Source organism: Schistocerca piceifrons, chromosome 11 (genome assembly GCF_021461385.2).
Source record: "Schistocerca piceifrons isolate TAMUIC-IGC-003096 chromosome 11, iqSchPice1.1, whole genome shotgun sequence".
NCBI lineage: Eukaryota > Metazoa > Arthropoda > Insecta > Orthoptera > Acrididae > Schistocerca > Schistocerca piceifrons.
The window spans coordinates 107,690,213-107,713,263 of NC_060148.1; the positions used below are offsets into that span (position 1 = coordinate 107,690,213).

At 44.6% G+C, this 23,051-nt stretch overlaps 1 protein-coding gene across 1 annotated transcript; it reads left to right on the forward strand.

Annotated features, from left to right (window-relative positions):
* Window positions 1–126: 126 nt before the first annotated feature.
* Window positions 127–17,337, forward strand: LOC124719760 (ankyrin-1-like). Its single transcript, XM_047244959.1, has 3 exons — window positions 127–2,155; window positions 6,068–6,214; window positions 16,950–17,337. The coding sequence occupies exons 1-3, from the start codon at window positions 1,593–1,595 to the stop codon at window positions 17,335–17,337; spliced, it is 1,098 nt and encodes a 365-aa protein (XP_047100915.1). The 5' UTR covers window positions 127–1,592.
* Window positions 17,338–23,051: the final 5,714 nt, after the last annotated feature.

Sequence of the window (23,051 nt, forward strand, 5' to 3'; positions counted from 1 at the left end):
CTGTAAACAACAGTAAAAAGTCGTTCATTATCCGATTACAACGCCAGTGTCAAGAGTTTTGGGCCTATAACATTGAGTGCATACTTGGTATGGGGAGGCGAAAAAACCACAAAGCGATATAAAACGGAAACAAATGTACAACTAACTGACGAGGGATGGGAAAGGAAGACTTGGGTTGGTCGGGTGGCTTCCAGAAGCCTGCAGTGTACGTGTTGGCCTGCGACCCTGCGGTGACCTCCGGCGCTACGCTCTGTACAGCACTGCCTCGGCGTCTCCATCCACGTCGAGCTGGCGTGACAGAAGCCTTCGTACGAATTCTTAGGCACTCTGCTGGCACCGTAACAATCCGGTAGACCTCTTACGCTGGTGGAATGGAGGTGCTGATTCGGCACGTTTCGAAAAAAGTGGAAGCCGTGCTCGCGAAACCCACTTGTCTGAATTTAGGAAACCAGTTTACACTGTAGGGTGTGGAACTACTTCACTGACTTCGTCGTTTGCCCCTCATACGACCAGGAGAGTCAAGGGTGATGTCGGAGCTGTGATAGTGCTTACTTTGGTTTAGCCATGACGTATCTGTCATCTAATAAGCATCGGAACGTTCTGTGGGGCAAAGATGCTATACAAACACGTCCACGCCAAAAGGAGATACAAATGTATATTTGTGCGAAACTTCCACAACACATGTTCTGGAAATGGAGGCAACGAGTTTAATTCCTAAACTGCTCAACCTAGAAATATCTGGGTACACCATAGCTTGCAACATTCGGATAAAATGGCGACATGATTTATGATTGTATTATGCAGCATTCTTTACCACGGAGGTGGGTGCTGCATCTTTTTCTTAAGAAAGAAGACGCAGATATCAGTGTGTTCAAAGGAGAGTTATTCATACCAATGAATTTAGACTCTTACTGTCGTTCAAAATGGTTCAAATGGTTCTGAGCACTATGGGACTTCACATCAGACGTCATCAGTCCAATAGAACCTAGAACTACTTAAACCTAAGGACATCACACACATCGATGTCCGAGGCATGATTCTAACCTGTGACCGTAGCAGGCGCACAATTCCGGATTGAAGCAACTAGAACCGCTCGGCCACAGTGGCCGGTCAAGTTTAATCGTGCCTACCCTGAGACATTCACTGAGGAAACTGATTTCTGCATTACATGTACATTGCTTCTGATGTGTCACGGATCTGAGGAACCTGGGATAAGGAGGAAGAAAATTTTTCTCAGAGGTGCCACAAGCTTGGATTTAAATATAACTCCTGTAACTTTAGTGCTGAAAGAAGTTTGTTGCTTTCCCATTATTTTGCTATGACATAAATAAACCATCTTTTGACTGAGAACGATAACATTTTTAGAAGGTGAAAGCAGTCTATCGTAGCACCACGCTGGTAGTTACAAAGCTTAGGTGATCACGAAGCAGTACGGACTCTTGTCATTTTAAGGAAACTGGTGACCTAATTGATATAGGGTGGACAACACTTTCACAGCTGCTGTTTCGTACAGGTATGCATGCGCTTCGTACAAGTGTTGAGGGTGCAGTGTGAGGGCTGCTCAGTGTCACTGTGTTCCAGGACCACCCACCATGTCGGCAGTTACAGAGGTTCAGAACACCACAACCGAGGCCCTGGCTGCCCTGCTAGACGGGGGTGACGGCTCCCTGGTGACGCTGGTGGCGGGCGAGACGAGGGTGGCGGCTCACAGGGCCGTGTTGGCAGCCGCGAGCCCCGTATTCGAAGCGATGTTCGCGCACGACATGCTGGATGCCAGCTGTGGCCAGGTGAGCATCGACGACGTGGAGGGCCCGGTGCTGAGGCTCCTGGTGGCCTACGCGTATACCCTGCGGGCCCCCCAGCTGCCCGACACGGCCTCCCAGCTGCTGGCGGCGGCCGTGAAGTACGGCTTGTCGGGCCTGAAGGCTGCCTGCGAGCGGCAGCTGATCTCGCAGTTGGCCGTCGAGACCGCAGCGGCGACGGCCGTCACGGCAGTGAGGCACTCGTGCCCGGACGCCACCAGGGCTGCCGTCGCCTTCATAAAGGACCACCTGCAGGTGATGGCCACTCCGGACTGGGCGGACGCTGTGCTCGAGTACCCGCAAGAAGTCAACGAAGTCGTCCGTCTGCTCAGTGAGCCACCAGCAGAAGCCAGGTAAGCACGATTCCCTTTTTGGCAGTGCTAGTGTGAATTTGACGTCGCCCTTGCTTTGTCCGTCGTGGGTTTCTTTGCTGCCTACGTTGCGTAACACCTTAACTTGATCTAATTACTGATCATCAGTCACGATGCTAAGTCTCTCGCTGTTTTCATTTCTTCTGCTTCTGTCAATTTCGCCTTTCTCTGATATACTCTGATTCCATATTCTGTACTCATTAGACTGTTCATTCCATTCAGCAAACCCTGTAATTCTTCTTCACTGTCACTGAGGGAATCAGTCATCAGCAAATCTTGCGTCATTTCACCTTGACTTTTAATTCCACTTCAATCTTTCCATTATTTCCGTCATCGCTTCTTCGGTATATAGATTGAACAGTAGAGGCGAAAGATCACATCTCTGTCTGACACCCTTTTTAACCCGAGTGCTTCGTTCTTGGTCTTCCACTCTTATTTTACCTTCTTGCCTCTTGTTCATATTGCAAATTACTCGACTTCTCCTCTGGCTTACCCGTATTTTTCTCAGAATATCAAACATCTTGCAACATTTGATATTGCCAAACGCTTTCGCCAGGACCACAAATCCTATGAACGTTACGGAACTCCAATTTTCTTTTCCATTCTCCTGTGTGTTATCCTTAGCAACTGGGATGCTTGAGCTGTTAAGCTGATTGTGCGATAATTCTCACGCTTCTCTGCTCTTGCAGTCTCAAAAATTGTGATGATTATATTTCTCTCTGTCAGATTGTATATTGCCAGACTCATACATTCTACACATCAGCGACAATAGACCTTTTGCCACCTCCCCCAGTGATTTTAGAACTTCTGATTGAATGTTGTCTATACCTTATGCCTTCTTTGATTTTAAATTTTCCAAAGCGGTTTTAAAATCTGATTCTAATCACCAGTATTTTCCATACTGACTCCTGCTTGTTCTTCTGTCACGCCATCGCACAAGTTGTTCCAATCAGAGAGGCCTTCAGTGTACTCTTTCCAACTATCCGATCTCGCCTCTGTATTTAACACTCCAATTCCCATTGTGCTCTTAATGTTATCGCGCTTGCTTTTAATTCACTGGAGGATTGCTTTGACTTTTCTATATGCTGCGTGAGTCGTCCCAAGAATCATTTCTTCTTTGATTTCTTCACATTTTTTGTGCAGCCATTTCACCTTAGCTTCTCTGCACTTCCTATTCATTACATCCTTAAGTGACATATTTTTCTATTACTGAATTTTCCTGAATATTTTTTAATTTCTTTCTTTGATTGATCAACTGAAGGTTTTCTTATATTTTCCATGGTTTCTTTGCAGTTACCTTCTTTGTACCTATGTTTTTCTTTCCAACTTCTGTTACTGTCGTTGTTAAAGATACACATTCCTCTTTAACTGAACTACCTATTGAGCTGCATATTATTGCAGTATCTGTAACCTGAGAAAACATAAATCTCATCTCTTCTTTCCTTAGTACTACTGTATTCCATTTCCTTGTACATCGATTGCTCCTGACGAGTCTCGTAAAATTCAGCCTACTCTTCATCACTGCTAAATTGTTATGAGTCTATATCTACTCCTGGGTATGCTTTACAGTCCAGTATCTTATTTCAAAATGTTTGCCTGACAATAATATAGTTTGACTTTAAACCTCCCATATTTCGGTCCTTTTCCAAGTATACCCCCTCGTCTAGTGATTATTGTATAGACTATACCAGCTATTACTAGGATAAATTTACTGTAGAGCTTAACTAGCCTTTCTTCTCTCCTATTCCTATGATCAAGTACATATTCTCGTGTAACCCTTTCTTCTACTCCTTCCCCTAAGATTGCGTTTCAATCCCTCCATGACTATTACGTAGTACCAAATTACCTGTTCAGTATCCTCATACTTTTTCTCTCTGTTCACATTCAACTTGCGACGTCATCATGTATAGCTGAACTATGCATGTTGTTGGTTTGCTTTAGATTCTCACGAGAAAATATCTATACTTGCTTTCTGCCCTGCCTTTCTATTGATACTGAATCCTACTGCTGTTGCTACTACCCTATTCTCATGTGACCAGAAATTTCTTTTCTTTCCTTTCCACCTCACTGACACCCAACGTCCTCAGCATTTCCCTTTTCTTATTTACTAACTTCCCAACCACATACAAATTCCTTGCTTTCCACATCACGACTCCTAGAACGTTATCCTTTTGTTGGTTACTCAACCTTTTTCCCATGGTCACCTCCCCGTTGTTCCTCCTCGCATGGAGATTTGAATGGGGGACTAGTCTTTTGCCAATGGAGAGACCATTATGGCTCTTATTGAATCACATGCCACATGTCATGTTGATGCATGTTGTGCACATTTATGCAGTGCTTTACATTGCCTTCTGTATCCTCACGTTGAAGATCATTGCCAATTCTTCCTCATTTAGGGGCAGTTTCCAACCTCAAGGGAAAGAGAGTGCCCTGAACCTCTGTCGGCCCCTCCGCCCTCTTTGGAAAGGCTGTTGGCTGAAAGAGGGTGACACCTTATGCTGGAAGTCTTCAGACACCAATGCTGATTATTCGTATTCAAAATTCAAGGAATGGTGAGGGTCAAACCTGGGACTGAGGATTTTCCTGATTACTAAAAAAGACGCAGGCCCCAAAGAGCAGGGTATGACTCCCTGAGAAATCCAGTAAAGCAGGAGCTATGAACACTGGGGCTAGTCATGCGCACTGGGGCCAAACAAGAAGAGAATAATGCAGCCAGCACAATAACATTGTCACACTCAATGCTGTGCCTTACAATCACATTTCCTTCTCATCTCTGTTCAGCTATCACCCCGAATATTTTCCGTGCATTCCCTTTTACAAAGCAGACAGGAAATCTCTGCCCCCCTGTCTTGTTTGAAGTTCCCTGTCGCGTTACCAGAGGTCGTCCAGGGAATCCCATCAGGTTTCCTGCTACTGGGATACAGCAGATTATATTCGCTGTCCACCTACAGGTGTACGACGTATCTCCCACAACGTCAGTATTGATCTGACGTTTTCATCCAGCTATCATTTGTTGCCTCTGTCTCTTGGATACATATGCTCCATACAAGTCTATTTTGTTTCCTTTTCAATTAAAAAAAAATCCATATTCAGTAGACTACGGGTTACTTCACAAGTTGTAAACGTTGTCCATCAGATAAAATTGCATACACTGCGTAACCCATTTTTTTCTTTTAATGGTGGCCTCTACTGCAAACTGCTCAACACGAAAATTGTTGGTTATGAAACACATCACCAGTGCTGTCTTTTCAATAAATCGAATTGTGGAGACATTACATGCATATATAGAGTTCTATTTGCTTTACTCAAATGCAGATTTTGAATATACTCTTGATAACTTTTATAGCATAGCTCTTGTAATTCTTGTCCACCTTCTTCATTCCCTCCGGCTTCACATCAAACAGCGCCTGCATATCCATGACCGTATAGTTTCAACAGTAAGTTGATACCCCAACTTATGAGTTTCTCTCTCTCTCTCTCTCTCTCTCTCTCTCTCTCTCTCTCTTCCTCCAGTGATATAATTCAGCATCCATATATCAGTTTTCAGAAAACCTCACAACCAAAATTAGCAGCCAGTTGACTTTAACTGCTTCTAAATTCTGTCTGATAGTTGTTCTGTTAGGGCAGCAAAATTGTTGGCCCTTATGTTTGGGATTTGGTTTATGCTTCATTGTGAACAATTTGTTGTTTCGCATCTTCAGCTACGCCAGTGGGGAATATAGCAGAAGTAGTGCAGAAAAAGACCAGTTAATTGGTGGCACAGTCACGTTAAGTGACAGGCTGGTGTTGTTGGCACTGAGTGTTCTGTTGCCCCGGTGGACAGTCCCTCAGCTGTACCGCCTGCTGTGAGCCCCTGTGTGAACACGCCCGCCCACACAGTGTTTCTCTGTGCAGCTCGCCGACCGCCACAGGGGGCGGGTCCACCCCCAACTCTGACCGTCAACCCCACAGCGGCCACAGCCGGACTCCTGCTGCAGCTGCGCCTCCCACGTCTGCCCGACACACCCCTCCACCTGATGACGCAGCCGTCTCTCGCTTCCGGTGAGTTGTGTTGCCACACATGCCCAAGTCTTACCCTCACAGTACTGCTTATTTTGGCAGTAACCAGCCAATATAGTAAATAAAATAGAATACAGATTCCTTCAGTTTTTGGATAGAGGTTACAGTTGCCATTAATCATTGCTCCTTTCTCGCTTTTTTGGCTATGATATTTTGAAGATTGAGCACATATGCAGATTTCTCGTTCTCTGTATTTGCCGTGAGAATTACGTTCAGTTCAGAGTCACTCAACTGTAGTTACGTAGGAAGTGTCTCATACAAATCATACCCATTCCCAAAGATTCTTTATATACTGATGTGTTGAATCTAGATTTTGTTTTTAGTGATGATTGTGTGTCTTACAAATTGATTCTGAATTAAATGGGTGTGGAAACGGGTTTTTTCACACAATTCCAATCAACAAAACTTATGTGAATGGTTGTAGATATAAGTTATTGAAGACACTGAGGAAGAAATGGCGAAAATAAAGTAAACAGAAATAGAAGTAATAATTACAAAAAGTTAATATTTAGTACCGGAATGAGGATACAGCTTGTTTTGGGTATGTCGTAAAATGTAATTCGAATATTCCTTAAATGGTTCTCTGGTCAGTTACATCTGTAGTGACTATTGGAAATCTGTGCCGCACTGTAACAGGAACCCAGATTTGCTGCTTATTGCAGGCAGTCTCCTTGAGCAGTCGGCTGCCTGAGTACACCTCCACTTCTGACTCAGCTTCTCATCGACACTTGCACTAGAGTTTATACTGGGGGACTTGTGGGAAGAGTAGCAAAAGGGAAATAGAATCGGTGGATGTGTTATCCTACTTCAAAGGATGTACATGAGAACCTCTGGCGGTAGTGTTTGCAAACCATGGGTAAAAAGCATCATCCACAATGGTAATTCCATCTACGCCAGCAAACGCACTCAGCTGGTCTAATGGTTGAGGTATCTGCTCTCGAGAAGTGAGAAATGCAGTGGGTGTGGCTGAGTGGAGATGCGTACAGCACTGTATGGCTCGTCACTCGTAAACAAACTCCTGTATTCGATGGAGGTCACCAGGTGTGATGAGTAGTGGATTTGATTCACCGAGGAGAAGTTTTGTATAATTCCATGGTATAGATAACTCTTATTTTTAGAAATGAGCAACCGACGTGGGCAAAGATAGTTGGTCCTACTGAATATATATATATAACCAACAGCAGAGTTTTCACAATGATGGTGGTGCCACTACAGCAGAGTTACTAAATACAGTTTTCCTTAATTCCTTCACGAAAAAAGGCAAAGTAACTATTCAAGAATTCGAAACCAGAACAGCTGTTAGCATGAGTGACATAAAAGTACATATTTTAGGTGTTGTGAAGCAACTCAAATCACTTAAGAAAGGCAAGTCTTCTGGTCCAGATGGAATACGGATCAGGTTCCTTTCAGAGTATGCAGACACAATAGAGCCTTTCTTAGCAATCATATACAACCGTTCACTTGGCGAAAGGTCTGTTCCTAAAGACCGGAAAGTAGCACAGGTCACACCAATACTCAAGAAAGGAAATAGGAGTAACCTATTGAATTACAGATGCATATGACTGACCGCAATTTGCAGTAGGATTTTGGAGAATATACTGTACTCGAACATTATGACTCACCTCGAAGAAAATGACTTATTGATACATAACCAACACAGATTCAGGAAATGTCGTTCTTGTGCAACACAGCTAGCTATTTATTCCCATGAAGTAATGAGTGCTGTCGACAAGGGATCTAAGATCGATTCCATATTCCTAGATTTCCAGAAGGGTTTTGATTCCATTCCTAACAAGAGACTATTACATAGTGTATACGGCCCGGAAGATCCGGGAAAGACCCAGGAATTTTTTCATCCGCAAGAAAACCGGGAAAAACGGGAATTTTCTAGAATCCCGGGAGTTTTTCAGTGATGTAGTTTTCAGTTAATTTTTTGTCATTTTGACTGGTAATAACCGATACTCTAACAAAGGACATTACTGTATCCCACTACTGCAGAATAATACTGCAGCAACAAAATATGAACGAGGGAATGAAATTTAAATTGCAAAGGAAATGCTTCATATATAAACAAAAAACACACAGTGCTCATACAAGCGTCTGCCAACAGCAAAATGTGTGAAAGGCTGTAGGAACACAATGCAGTGCTTCGTAACAACAAATTACCTCCGATGAGCGTTAAGTCACAACTGTTTACATCAGATTCAATTAAGCAGTTACGAGCGGAACCACGCGCATGCGCAGTTGAGTCGCGTCCGAGTAGTACCTTCTCTCGCATCTGGAAACAGGAATGTCGCTGTTGGTTGTGGACGCAGCAAACCGGGAGTATCTGAACCAGGCGGCAATTTCGGTGGCGAGGGGGGAAAATTCGTATTGTTGAGGAAAAATAACCTTGTTTCACGAAGCACCTAGCATCTAGAGCACATTGGTCTATCGATTATTAAAAAGAGTTTGAAGCTCATTCCTGTTGCTTTTTGAACATTTTTGATCACATTTCTGAATGAATCGTAAGTTGATTTTTGAATGCGTGCATAGTGTAAGTGATGTACCTGCCAGGGGAATCCTCGTCGCACCTGGAAATAAACTTTCCTGCAGACAAAAGGGGACGGGGCTACACGAGCTGAGCGGAATAAAGCCGCACGGGTGAATGTAGTGTGTGTGTGACTGACTGGTGTGCAGATGATGAGCGAATAGCCACGTCCATAGATTCAGACTACCAGAGTGGAAATGAACGACCAACAGGAATAACAGATACGAAATATTAACGTATTATCTTGTCGCTGCATCAAAGAAAATGAAAGTTTTGACAGAAAATTTTTGACCAGGTCGCTACACTAGAGAGGGCAAGTTGCACATTTCCTGGTTAGCAGCCGCGTAAGTTCCATTCTGGGAGTAGCGCGGAAAACGCGTTGTACGAACACGTAATAACGCCTAACTGGAGAATAATCGCTGGGTAATTACTAACCGGTGATTCTGGCAGAGTTAGTAGAGTTTACTGGAGAATGAGCTTTGACAATGATAGGAATAGTTACAGAATTAGGAATGAGAAGATTTTGTTAGAACGAGGAAGGAGAAGAAACGGGGCGGTTCCAAATTTATACAAAAATTTCGTACTACTACTTTTCTACTTTTCGATCACATGCTTAAGACTCTGGAGCTTATCAATGAAACATGAAACTATTTCCTAACATAAAGCCTTTTGCTTGTAGTAGGCCAAACAGGCATCTCATATTGGTACTTGGCGAGTTATATTCTGCCATATTATAAAAACGACCATTGTTTTGGTAATAATCTCGCTTGTTTGGTGTGTGTGTGTGTGACAGTTGCTGCAATATTAGAAAGACCTATTTTCTTTCGTCCTGCAAACCGTGAAAATACATGTAATGAGATCGAGAAACCACACGAGTCTTTGGTACTATTTCTATTAAAAGCTTTTTGAGTATTAGACAACGACATCTCGATTTTTCACGTAGCAAAACATTTGACGAATTTTGATGAGGTAACAGATCCTTCCGCAGAAAGGAAAGCACGGCATGTAATGCTAGAGCAAGATTAGTGAGAAAAGAACGCAAGGATTGAAGAAATATGTACTGTCTTGCTTGTCTCTTGTCTTACCTGGTTTTGTGTATCTTATATTTCATTTTATTTCACACCGAACAGAAAGTTATTAGCTATTAGGCAATAAAGAATCCACATTTTCTGATGAGTTCTTCTTCCGGTTACAAATGATTCCATCCAGTATTAATTGCGAGGTTATTTTGTTTAAAATCAAAGGACATTTTAATTTCTGCTGTCCTGAATGTAGTTCGATGCAATCCGTTACAAAATACACATTTGAGTCCCACAGTGCGAAGTGCAGTGACGTGCAGTGCAGTAAGAGAACGCTGTGCGAAGAGGCGTGGCACTGCACTTCGGCACACTTCATACAAAATAACATGTCTTATATTTTCTTGAACACGTATGTTTTTCTTCCAAATTTTTCAGAATGATGTGTTTTACAAGATGCACATAGGGTACTTTTGAAAATTCGATTTTTTTTAGTATTGACCCGGTTCGCAAATATCGTAGATCCGAGGCTGATGCGCAGAGAAGTATGAATTATAGTGGGTAGTACCCACGTGACCCGTGTTAACGTTCAGTGGTTTTGCTGTTTCTCCTTCGTTTACTCTCGCGTCAAATGAAAGCAAAATGGATATCTTTGGCCGGGAGGTATCAAAAATGGCTCTGAGCGCTATGGGACTCAACTTCTAAGGTCATTAGTCCCCTAGAACTTAGAACTAGTTAAACCTAACTAACCTAAGGACATCACACACATCCATGCCCGAGGCAGGATTCGAACCTGCGACCGTAGCAGTCGCGCGGTTCCGGACTGAGCGCCTAGAACTGCACGGCCACTTCGGCCGGCCCGGGAGGTATCAAGTGAATTAAAATACATTCACATAATTACCGAAGGCTGATATACGTTATTAGTTTCAGACTTTATTTCATTTCCACCTTTCTGACAGTCAAGCACTAATCGCCTTGCAGAACAATGAAGTTATTTTTGTCTGTTTGCTAAAGAAATTTGGCTTTTATTAACCTTTTCTGCAGAGGTATCCAATGTATTTGAAACGAAACAGGGGGGGGGGGGGGGGGGCGAAAACGCTTGCTATTGGGTAGAGCGCCGTGACGTCACGACGAGGACCCTGGCGCGGCGCAGCCGTGTGCTTACACGGCAAGTGCGCCGCACCACAGACTCGGTGGCATGTTACTCGTTCACTTTACTTTCGCTTTCGTTCGATACGCATCTGTACAAGTCAAAACAAGGGGCACGACAGGTTTGGTACACACTAACAGTAAATAAATGATAATTAAGTTGAAAAATAACTCACTCGTTTGATGAAGCAGATATGAATGTAGTCTGTTTCTACTGCCGTTTATCAGACGACAATGCAATCCATAACTGCTTCCTCTTTGCGGCTCATTTCTTCATTGCTTCCACCTTTGCTTCTTGATTGAGATGCCTAATCGTTATAAATATTCTCGTTTTTATGTAAGGAGTAATAACTGCTTCATGAACCTCAGGAAACTTTTGTTTTGTAATAGAGCACAGAGACTTTACGACATTTTTTTGTTTACACAGACCATTTCCGTGAAAAGCAGCAAATTCATCTTCAAACAGCAACACACTTGTTTTCCCATGCTAGCGTTGGAGTGCAAAGACCACCACGAGATGTAATTGATAGCCAGTCTGCAGCATGATCTCCTTCACTTTTTGCTGCTGGAAAGCCTAGTGATTTATCAATGTTGTGGCACTTAAATGCAATATAGCCTGCAATGTATTTTACCGCATCTGGAAGAACATTTGAGATTACAGAGTCGTCCCTCAGTGTTACCACATCTGTCGGTTAATTTTCTCCCACATTCACAGTTTCTGGGATTTCTCATAGTGGTGCTTCGTCAGCAACATACACAGAGAGCTCACTGGTAATGAAACTTAGGGATGCAGGATCCGGGTCGACGTCACACTGGGAAGACTCCGTGTTTAATTCTTTAGTAACTGGCGTGTTCCCAGAGAGAGAAATATCACTTGCATTACCCATCAGTATAAGGAGACGTATTCTGTTCTTTCAAAAGGTGTAGGATTGTTATGAAATATACCTAATCCTTGTACCCTAGAAAAAAATCTTCCCAGGCAACCTTGATTCAGCCTACAAGTTAATATATAGCTAACTTACACACTTTTCATACTTTTGAGAAGACCAAAGAGAGATTTTATTGTAGTTAAAAAACCTTTTTGGAAAGGCAACATTCTTTCTTTGTCACCAGCGCGCATTGCTGGACAGATATCTAAGAATCTGTTCAAAGTATTTTCTCAAATTGGGAGATTGATTTCAAACCCACTACGCACCAATGAGCATTCATATTTTGGAACTTTAGAGTTCGAAGACATCAAAGATGTCGTTAACGAGTTCAATAAAATTACTTTCAACGTCTTCATAAAGAACATACTTCAAAGCCTGAGCTGTTTGTTGTGAAAATAGTCGCGCTGCCATCTGTACATTCTGCCTTGCTTGTCAAGTTACATTTAAGTGCGCTTCAGTAATGTGGTGTGTTATCGTTAAGTCACTCTTCTGATGCTTCAAAAGTTCCTGTGTAGCTGCCCAGATATTTTGGATCCATCGGGTAGCGTAATGCCTGTATCCAAGAAACGGTTCCGTAATAACTTTTAACAGGTGTGGTACATCGAAGAAAACCCATACATTCGTGGTGCTGTCTGCTTGATTTACGAAATAAGTTCTCTGTATCGACAGACAGTTCCCTCCAAACTTTTATGTTTTTTCCACCCATATGACACGTCACAGCAACAACACCGATTCCAGGTTCCGCAACTGCATTAATGATGCTCTGAAGCAAGTTACTGGTAATCACAGTGTCAAAATCATAGTAAACTGGTTGTTTCCACTGCTTACACAAGCCACGTATCGTGCAAACTTGTACATTGGAATGTGGTCCGACTACTACGTCTTCAGACGAATCGTAACATATGCCGCCATCAAAATTGATTTCGTCAAATGTGACAACAGCTTGTCTCTCTCCTGAGTAGTAAAAGTGTGTGACTTGGCTTTCAATAAACACAGGATATCTTCAAGAATACCAAGTCAGCATTTAAATTCCTTCGTCCATTTCTGAAGGGTTGCCCTGCACGGCAAAGGAATTTTTTGCTTTCACAAATAAGTGTATGCTTTAGGTGACAGAGCTCTTAAAGTTAATGCATGGGCAATGTCCTCTGAATTCCACTTCACCCTTTAATTTTCGTTTAATAGACATCTTATTTGCGCCGATGTAAAACAATTTGACAATACACTAGTTACACTTTTGTGCAATTTGACTTTTTCTTTTGCGTCAGATGACTTTTCTGCCCGCTTCAACGAAAGAACACGTCGGAGATCGCTTGTTTCATTTCGTAAGGCTGCATCACATTTTCTTAGTGCCGCTTCTTTCTGTGCATTCAGTTGTTTACTGAACTTCTCACCAGCTCAACCCCGATGGCTTGAAGCAACACGGAAAGGTGTCCGGCTTTGTGGCGGAACAAAATGGTTCAAATGGCTCTGAGCACTATGGGACTTAACATCTGTGGTCATCAGTCCCCTAGAACTTAGAACAACTAAAATCTAACTAATGTAAGAACATCACACACATCCATGCCCGAGGCAGGATTCGAACCTGCGACCGTAGCAGTCGCGCGGTTCCGGACTGAGCGCCTAGAACCGCTAGACCACCGCGGCCGTCTGTGGCGGAACAATTCATTGTTTCTGCACTGTGATAACGCACCTGCTCACAGTTCGTTGCGTGCTTGTGCATGTTTGGCTAGAAACAATACTGTAGTGATGTCCTTGGCCGACGTTCGCTCCATGTGTATTTTGTTCTCAAAAATAAAGACAAACCTTAAAGAGCTGTGTTTTACATAAGAGATGACATTCAAACTGCACCTCTGAGAGAACTAAACGCTACCATAAGGATTGTTCCAGGATAGTTTTACGCATTGCAAGAACCACTGGAATAAATGTATAATATGTAATGGGAAATATCTTGGTGAAGACGACATTGATGTAGACTAATAAATAAACCAAGTATTGGATTCAACATTCACCGTTGTTGCTTGCACTATCATATTGTCCATTTTGGTGCCACTGTCACGACCCTGTCACTGTCTTCTAAGAGGAATGTCGTTGGTTCACCACCCAAGTTTCGTCGACATAAGAGTTCTGTTAATTTCCTGACTTGTATCAAGTATTTACATCGCCAGTCAGTAATGACTTCTCTCTAGAGAGACCTTTCCTTTACCTAGAGGCTGTTGCAAGTAAATCGCATTTCATGCAGTGTCTTACGCTAAACAGCTTTCTTCGAAGGAAAATAATTTTTTTTTGTTTTTACGGCAACAACTAGTTTGTGTAATGTCAGCCATACAAAAGTCACTATGGTTGATCAAATTACCTGTTTTGAGAAGCTGCCTGCAGTGATGGATTTATTCCCCAAATTTCGTAGTGCACTTTCTTGGCGGTTCTGGCAAACTGTGTGGTTTATTTTCAGTCGCCTTTCTGATGCGTCCAATAGCGGCAAGGCTGACTTTTGTGTAAACTACAATCCTTTTATTGTGACAGGCAACATTAGCCCCCAGTTCTTACTGTTCCGACTCTTTAATATAATCCGTGATTGCAATAGAGGTGACTGAGCCATTTTTACCCCAAAGATCGCAATTTTTTGCATTGTGCAGATTTTCCTGTGATGTGGTGCGCTTGTCGATCATCTCTGAATAACATATTCGTACATGTCCACAGAGCACTTCACACGGTGGATTACTGTCGACTGTTGAAGGAGATAGAAACGTATGGAATAGGTTCCCATGTATGTGAGTGGACCTCAGCTACTAAGAGACAGAACCCAGTATGTTGTCCTCAGTGGCGAGTGTTCGCCAGAGGCAGGAGTGCTCCAGAAAAGGGTGGTGGGGCCGCTGTTACTGTCTGTATACATAAATGGTCTGGTGGTCAGGTATCTGCGGCTGTTTGCTGATTGTCCCCTAGTGTGCAGTAAGATGTCGTCATTGAGTGAGTGTAGGAGGACACAAGGCGAGTTGGACAAAATTTCTAGTTGGTGTGACGAATGACAGCCATCTGTAAATGTAGAGAAACGTAAGTTGATGCAGGTTAGTAGGAAAAACAAAACAGTAGTAGAGGTGTTCCGCTAGACACAGAGGCGTCGCTTAAATGTCTGAGCGAAAGTTCACAAAGCGATACGAAATGGAACGAGGTTGAGAGGACTGTGGTAGGGAAGGCGGGAGGTCGACTTTAGTTTGTTGGGAGAATTTTAGGAAAGTGTGGTTGGCCTGTAGATGAGGCTGCATGTAGGCCGCTGGTGCGACCTATTCTCGAGTACTGCTCGAGTGTTTGGTATCGGCAACAGGTAGAATTAAAGGAAGACAGCTGTACGACTGAGAGCTGAGCTGCTAGATTTGCTACCGGTAGTTTCGAGTGACGCAGAGGTATTGTTCAGAAGCTTCAGGAACTCAAATCGGAATCACTGGAGGGAAGCAACGTTCTTTTCGAGGAACTCTGTTGAGAAAATTTAGAGAACCGTCTTTTGAGGCTGACTGCAGAACAATTCTAGTTCTGTCAAATGTACACTTGAGACAAGGCGTGTGAAGATAGGATTAGAGGCATTGTCGCTCGTACAGAGGCATATAGGCAGTCGTTTCTTCCTCGCTCTATTTGCGAGCGGAACGGAAAGAGGAAATGACTGCTGTCAGTTAGGATAACTTTTTATGTGTACCAGTTACTACTTTTGTTTCGTATGGTTGCTGCTCCACCTACACTGATTATTTTGTACTGAATGCAGCAGTTTTATTACCTGTGTAGTTTCTAGTTAGTATTTCACTTGTCTTTGGAGCTTCTTACTGGCTCTCTCGCTTGGGATTAGCCTTTAACTTGTATCAGCTGTGGGGAGAGGTTCTCGCGACATTGGTTAAACTTCAGCAATGCCAGATCTATACGCGTATTTCGATATTTGTAAGTGAACATGCAATAATCAATTAACACTGAGTTTTTCTATTTCTTACAGACACCCGATTTCTTTCTGGCGTGATTTAAATTTATGCACAGCATCAGATATAGGAAAAATTGTGTTTTTGGTTATGGTGAGTGACAGTGTAACTTCCTACTACCACTACTGAAACAGAAGTTTTACTCGGAAGCAGCGTAGCTGGTGTAAACTTTAAGTTTACTTAGACCTTTTTAAGTGTAAATGGAAAGCTTTACGCCTTCTGTAGTGGTGTGTAACTTATTTTGTGTCCAGAATTTTCAGAAAATGAAAAAAGTTGCACAAAGCTAACATGACGGAGTGTAGTAGTTGTGCAGGATACCCTCTGCCACAGACCATATGGTGGGTTCCAAAGTTTGTAAGTAGATGGAAATGAATGTTCCAGTGGATGTATCTCGTCTTGCATGCATGATTATATGAGCACATGCGGCGATTAGTATGCAGCGGGTAGTTTGTGTGTGTGTGTGTGTGTGTGTGTGTGTGTGTGTGTGTGTGTGTGTGTGTGTGTGTGTGTCAGGAGGGAGAGTCAACCTGGTACCTTTGTTGTATTTCAAATATGTCGACCGACTTCTTGTGTACGAAGCAGTGACTTTTATATTTTTTGTCTGTATGTCAGAAAATTTCCATGTTAGTGGTGTGAATCACTAAGCTGTCTGGTGAGGAAATTGTATTTCAGTACTTACAGATGCGTTTAGTTTCTACTGTTTTCTTCCTAAGTGACAGAAGGAATTGGTACCCAGAGAAGGTAGTTTTAGGGGTGTGTTTGAATGTCGATGAAGGATTGGGTAGCAACTGCATGCCGAGGTGAAAGGAGGTGGATCTGTGGAGTGAACTATGGGGAAATGTACCAAATGAATTTGTTAGGAGATGGAGTGCACCTATTTTTAATGGCAGATGGCTGAAGTTTTTGATTATGGGCTAGTGGTGTGGATCTGTCTGTAATACGCTGGTTAACCCGTATCGCAGAAGCGAGATTTCTAGATTTGCGACTTGTCTCTCGGAAGAAGTGTATTCAGAATTGTTGGCAGTTTTGCGGCTGTAACAGTTTCTTTCATTTGGTGTGTGTGTGTGTGTGTGTGTGTGTGTGTGTGTGTGTGTGTGTCTCGTTAGTAGAGAGTAAGTGTGTCGATGTTTTGTGCAGGAGCCTTTCTGAGGAGGAGCGAGGCAGGAGGCTGAGAAAGGCGGCTATGAAGGGGGCGGTGGAGGAGGTGCGGCTGTTGGTGGCGGCTGGGGCGGACGTGGGGGCGAGGGGCGGGGACGGGGAGACCGCCCTGCACAGGGCTGCACGGAGAGGGCACGCGGCTGTGGTGCGGCTGCTGCTCTCTGCGGCGTCCGACCCCAATGCCAGGGATCTGCAGGGGGAGACGCCGCTGCACGTCGCGGCGCTGAGTGGCCACGCAGAAGCAGCGGCTGCGTTGCTGCAGGCCGGAGCCGACAGGGGGGCGGCGGATGAAGCTGGGGACACCCCCCTGGACGACGCCAGGCTGTGCAACCATCAGCAGCTCGTCGAGATGCTAACAGAGCGTTAATACGTGCCAGTAGAGGAAATGACATGTACTTCATTCTACATAACATTAAAATAAAAAAATGAAAAAAAAAAGATATCTTTCTCTATTTATTTCTACCTTTTGCAGTCCACGCAATTTCTCCAGTAACACAACTACTGCAACGACAGGAGATACCTGTAAACCAACGTGACAAACCTTCCTTTGGAGAATTCACTCTGTAAAGCATTTCACAAGCAATTTCTGCAAAAGCTCAGCAACAATTGACAAATAGTCCATCATTCATAAACTTCACTTCTCTCTCCCTCTCTGTCTTGCGTTTCTCGTCCCACATACAATATTCAAACAGCTTACAAGAATACAGCCGACGTCTCTCACAACCGCCTGTATTTCGAAACGTAAACACCCAATCTCTTCCAAGAGACAAATGCGAGAATACCGGTTGTTGTGCGTTAATGTTAGTTCTTCCCACCAGTCCGCTACATTACCTAATTACTGCAAACTATTTGCTAGCAGTGTCTATGGTGCTACATTACATCACTGCAAACTGCACCATACTCAAATTACTGCCATATAAGCTGTTCGGTTAGAATGTATCTTCGCTTCCGACTTCACACTGAATCCACTTCTGTGCGTGCACTGCACAAGTACTTCTCGTGTTTAACTGTAATGTCACATTGGTAGCAGTGCTCACACCACATCATCCTCACACCATCTGCAGCCTTCTTGCCAGCTCACCTTCAAATAAAGACAATTGAAGATCCACCTAAAATCATTCCTCTCCCACACACCTCGCTTGCTGCTCTTACAGAACAAACTACCATCTCTCAGGGAATTATACTCAATCGCGTGAGACATGCATCCAGTAGTGGAAATATACATCACTTTCAAAAAGTACACTTTTGCGTCACTCTAGACGTTTTGGAAGCAGACCACATTTGGAACATTCATTCCCCGCTCTGCTGTGATACAATTAGACTTGGCATCCCCGTGCGTGCATGTGTCACCAAAGTGGCAGACTGCATACTGAACAAGAGCTTCTGTGGCCCTCATGTGGGGGCGTTACAGACGGAAGCTCCTCAACATTCTCTATGAGGAAGCAGCGGCGTCAGGAGACAGTATTGACTTGCTGAGTGACCTCCACGGCATTGATGAATACTTCAGGCTCTGCCAGTTGATCCTCAACATAAATAAATGTAATATACTGTGCATACACAGGAAAAGAAATCCACTACTGTACAATTACGCTGCTGATCACAAATTGCTGGAAACGGTAAGTTACCTACTGTAAAATATCTAGGAGTAACTATCCAGAACCACGCTACGTGCAATGACCAAAAATACCAATTGGTAACAAACTGCGGCAGATCTTTTCTCAGCGATTCCAGAATCATATATTTTGGGCTCCTAAATCCAAATTTCGTGCTTCCTGCCCTGTAGTATGTCGGCTTCACAACGAAAGCCTCAAAATTTTCCGACTTTTCTCAGATTTTCATTTCTTTGACAAAGACTACGTGTTTCTCAAAGTTGAAAACCCAACACAAAATTAAATTGGACAAACTCTTCTACAACATGCAGCAATCAGCAGTGATTTTCTGACGGCGAGTGGTGACCGCGCTAGAGCGTCCTAAAAAAACGGTGACTCCCCAAAATTCGGATCGCGCCTAACGCCATTCACCTGTTGCAGTCTGCTATTATGGCACTTTGGAACGGTAAGGCACGCGTCAGCAGACGGAAAACAGCCCAGAACTCCACCTGCGTTCTTCGCGTCGTCAAACACAATAGCACTCACGGCAGACATCCGCTGTCGAAACGGACGTCATATATTTCGAAACGTGTTTGCATTTACTTAAACTAGGACTTGTAAGTGTGTGGTTGGTATCTCAGAAATGGCTAAAATTTATTTTGATATCAAAATACGTAAATCTCAGTCCAGTGCGACAGAAATGTGTAAAAATTAAATTTTGAACGGAAGTATGTGAAGCACACACTACACGATGCGAAATCCAGGCTAGCCGGTACATCAAACAATTCGCCTGCGAGAGAGCAGGTCGTTTTGAATGTAATTTATGCATACCATTTGTCTGCAAAATAGATAACTGAAATTAAAATATTGGTCCTGAATATTGTAAATCTTTATCTTCAGACTTGTAAACAATAACTGCACCAGATCTGCTATCGTGTCTGTAGTGCAAACAAAGATAAAATGTAACGCATCCCACTTTGTGTGAAAACTGCTTGAAAATTCACAAGATAACGACTTTCTGAAATAACTTACCGATTTGGAAAGTCTGAAATGATAATTTTACAGATACAGTCTGGTGTGTGGCGGAGGATACTTTGAGTACCACAGCTGTTTCGGCCTTTTCCTGTTGCAGTCGCGGTGTGAAACACCGTGTGACCTCCGTTCTCCTTAATTTTTACTTTCACGCTTCTCCCGAGACGCGCGTAGCAGGTAATACTATATTGGTTGAGTCAGGTGTAGAGAAACTGAAATAGAGCTCAAGTCTTCTTCATGTCCCTGTTGTACTCTCATAAAAATGTTTGCAATGGACTGAAAAATTTCAAGTCAACAAGAATAAACAGTTTTGATGTGTCTTTGCTCAACTTATCTGTTCCCGTTAAGACTAGCAGAAGGGCCGAATACGTCTTTCAGACACTGACTGTGAAATTGCATTGTCCTGCTTTTCCTAAAAGCTGCCTCAGAACAGCGGCAGACGGGGTCCTTTCGCACACTAGGCTTACTGTAACTCAGCCACCAATCAAGAACCGAGCTGAAATTTTGCCATTCAAATTGACATGCTTCCCAGATATCAGTGATTCGGAATGGAGGATTGTAGAATATTAAGTAAAAGACCGTCTCAGGTTAGTCCTCACTGACGATGCGAGAATATCGTCTATGAAGAGCTCTGAATGGAAAGTAAGAAACCCGGAGAAGATCTGGCGTGCATTTCTTCGCCATGTTACAGTTTTAGGTGGAACCTTTAACCTGCCACCTCTGCAGTGGGCGACATAAGTGGCCGAGACTGACGGCAGGGCCAGGTAAACGTGAGAAACTGATCCAAGTGCTTTACTCAAAAACTACCTCGGGCCATTAATCTGAGAAATGAGTCGTGAAGACAGCATCTTAGGCTTGCAAGTGACAAATAGACCTGAACTTTTCGAATCTGTTAGGGTAGAACGGGGAATCAGCTATGACAAGGTCGTTACAGTGTCACTGAATACGACCGTAACCATAAATAGAAAATAAGTTGGTAGTACTATTGTGCTTAGCAAGAGCGACGAGAAACAGGCTTCAGCTTTCCTTTCCTCTGCAGCAGCAACAGCGCGGGTATCAGTGGAAGCAGTGGAAGAGCATTGTGAAATACGCTTCAGGCAGGTGTGTACCAACCAAATGCGTTTCAAGCCCGGTTTCACAGCGATGAGCCCCCCTGCGGGTCCGGGGATTAGAATAGGCCCGAGGTATTCCTGCCTGTCGTAAGAGGCGACTAAAAGGAGTCCATCCCCCTCACGGGGGTAGTTCGCGCCTGCGTCCGGAGACGGACGGTTCCACGACCTATAATCGTGGTCTTTTTGGTTTTTCACTTCTCGTTTCTTCCTTCCTTTTGTTGGTTCCTTTCTTTGCTCTTCTCCACCTCACTGTCTTCCTTACTCTTTCCCTTGACTTCTCCTTGCCTTCTCATTGCCTTTTTCTCCTTGCCTTCTCATTGCCTTCTTCTCCTTGCCTTCTCATTGCCTTCTTCTCCTTGCCTTCTCATTGCCTTCTTCTCCTTGCCTTCTCATTGCCTTCTTCTCTTCTGACCATGCCGATTGGTCCCTCCGTCTGTTTCTCGGGAGGCGTGACCTGAGGTGTAAACATTCACCTAAGGCGGGAGTGCCCTCTGAGAGGGTCCCCACAAGGAAGGAGCGCGCCATCGGAGACGCTGGCAATCATGGGGGATACCTCCGCAATGGATTCTACTCCATCTCTCTCGACTTCGACCCAAAAACGGAAACGTGACCAGCCAACAGTGACAAAAGTACTACCGCCTGCCCCACAGTTCCTCGTAGTTTCTCGATCTGAGGACGGAAAGGATTTTTTCTCTGTCAACCCTTTCGTTATTCAGAAGGGCGTAGATGCCATAGCCGGATCTGTCAAATCTTGTACCAGGTTGCGTAACGGCACCTTATTACTAGAAACTGAGAGTGCCTTTCAGGCCCAAAAACTGCTTCGGGCCACCCTCCTGTACACGTTCCCTGTCCGGGTGGAGGCCCACCGAACTTTGAATTCGTCTCGTGGTGTAGTCTATACTAGCTCCCTCGACGGATTGACTGACGAGGAGCTTCAATCTTTCCTCGCTGAGCAGGGCGTGACGGCTGTCCATCGGGTCATGAAAAAGGTCAACAATGACCTTGTACCGACCCGGACACTTTTCTTGACCTTCGATAGTGTTAAGCTGCCATCGCGCATCAAGGCGGGCTACGAGGTTATTTCTGTTCGCCCCTATGTCCCAACACCTACGCGCTGCTACCAGTGTCAGCGTTTCAATCACACTCGACAGTTTTGTTCCAATGCGGCTAAATGTGTCAGTTGTGGCAGGGATGCCCATGAGGGTGACTGTCCACCTCCGTCTCCTCGTTGTGTGAACTGTCAGGGTGACCATGCCGCATCCTCCCGCGACTGCCCTGTCTATAAAGAAGAACGCTGTATCCAGGAAATTCGGGGCAAAGAGAGTGTCCACCTCGGCTGCTCGCAAGCTATTGGCTAGTAGGAAGCCCACGCTGCTCCCAGCGGGGAAATACAGCACTGTCCTCGCCTCTCCTCGGACTACCCGGGAGGTAGCAACCCAGACATGCGATCTGACCTTCAGCACCACGGTCGTCCGTTCGGCCAGTGCTAAGATCGCGCGGTCGACGTCTCCTCTTCCTCCCATCATCCCACAGACACCAGCCCCTTCCTCAGCTTCTGCTAAGTCGAAGACCCCGAAGTCAGATGCACGGGCCTTCAAGAAGGAACCATCCCGTGCAGACTTCCTCCGTCCCTCGACCTCCCAGCCTTCGACCGGTACTTCCACCAAACGTCCTTCTAAAAAGGCGCATAGGAAGCACAGTTCTCCTTCTCCGCCACGGCGCATTTCTTCTCCTGCGCCACCCAGCGGTTGCCGCCCCAGGCCATCATCCGTTTCTCCTGGCCGCACCGCCGGTAGCCGTACATCTGGCCGTTCACCGGCGGAGGAAGCTCCCCCTCCCGGCCATCCTCCCGAGATGGCCGATGACCCTATAGACCCCATGGACGATGACTGTCTGCCTACTGATAGCGGCGGCAGTGCTCGCTCGAAGCCAGGCCCTAAGCGGCCTTCGAGGGGACCCCTTCTCTCATCTTCCTTTTCTTACGATGGCACTTATTCACTGGAATATTCGCAGCATTCGCTCCAACCGAGAGGACTTGAAGTTGCTGCTCCGCTTGCATCGTCCGCTCATCGTAGCCCTCCAGGAAACGAAGCTACGCCCATGCGATCAAATTGCCTTGGCACACTACACCTCTGTGCGTTTTGACCTACCCCCTGTGGTAGGTATCCCAGCTCATGGAGGGGTTATGTTGCTGGTCTGGGATGATATTTACTACGATCCCATCACGTTGCACACCGGCCTGCAGGCAGTTGCCATCCGCATTACTCTCCCCACTTTTACGTTTTCCTTTTGTACCGTTTACACTCCATCGTCATCTGCCGTTACCAGGGCAGACATGATGCAACTTA

Excerpts from the sequence above, each read along its gene's own strand:
- LOC124719760 (XM_047244959.1), top strand. The coding sequence starts at position 1,593 with ATGTCGGCAGTTACAGAGGTTCAGAACACCACAACCGAGGCCCTGGCT. Across the intron at positions 2,156-6,067 it reads GAGCCACCAGCAGAAGCCAG|CTCGCCGACCGCCACAGGGG; the intron begins GTAAGCACGATT and ends TTCTCTGTGCAG. Across the intron at positions 6,215-16,949 it reads GCAGCCGTCTCTCGCTTCCG|GAGCCTTTCTGAGGAGGAGC; the intron begins GTGAGTTGTGTT and ends TGTTTTGTGCAG.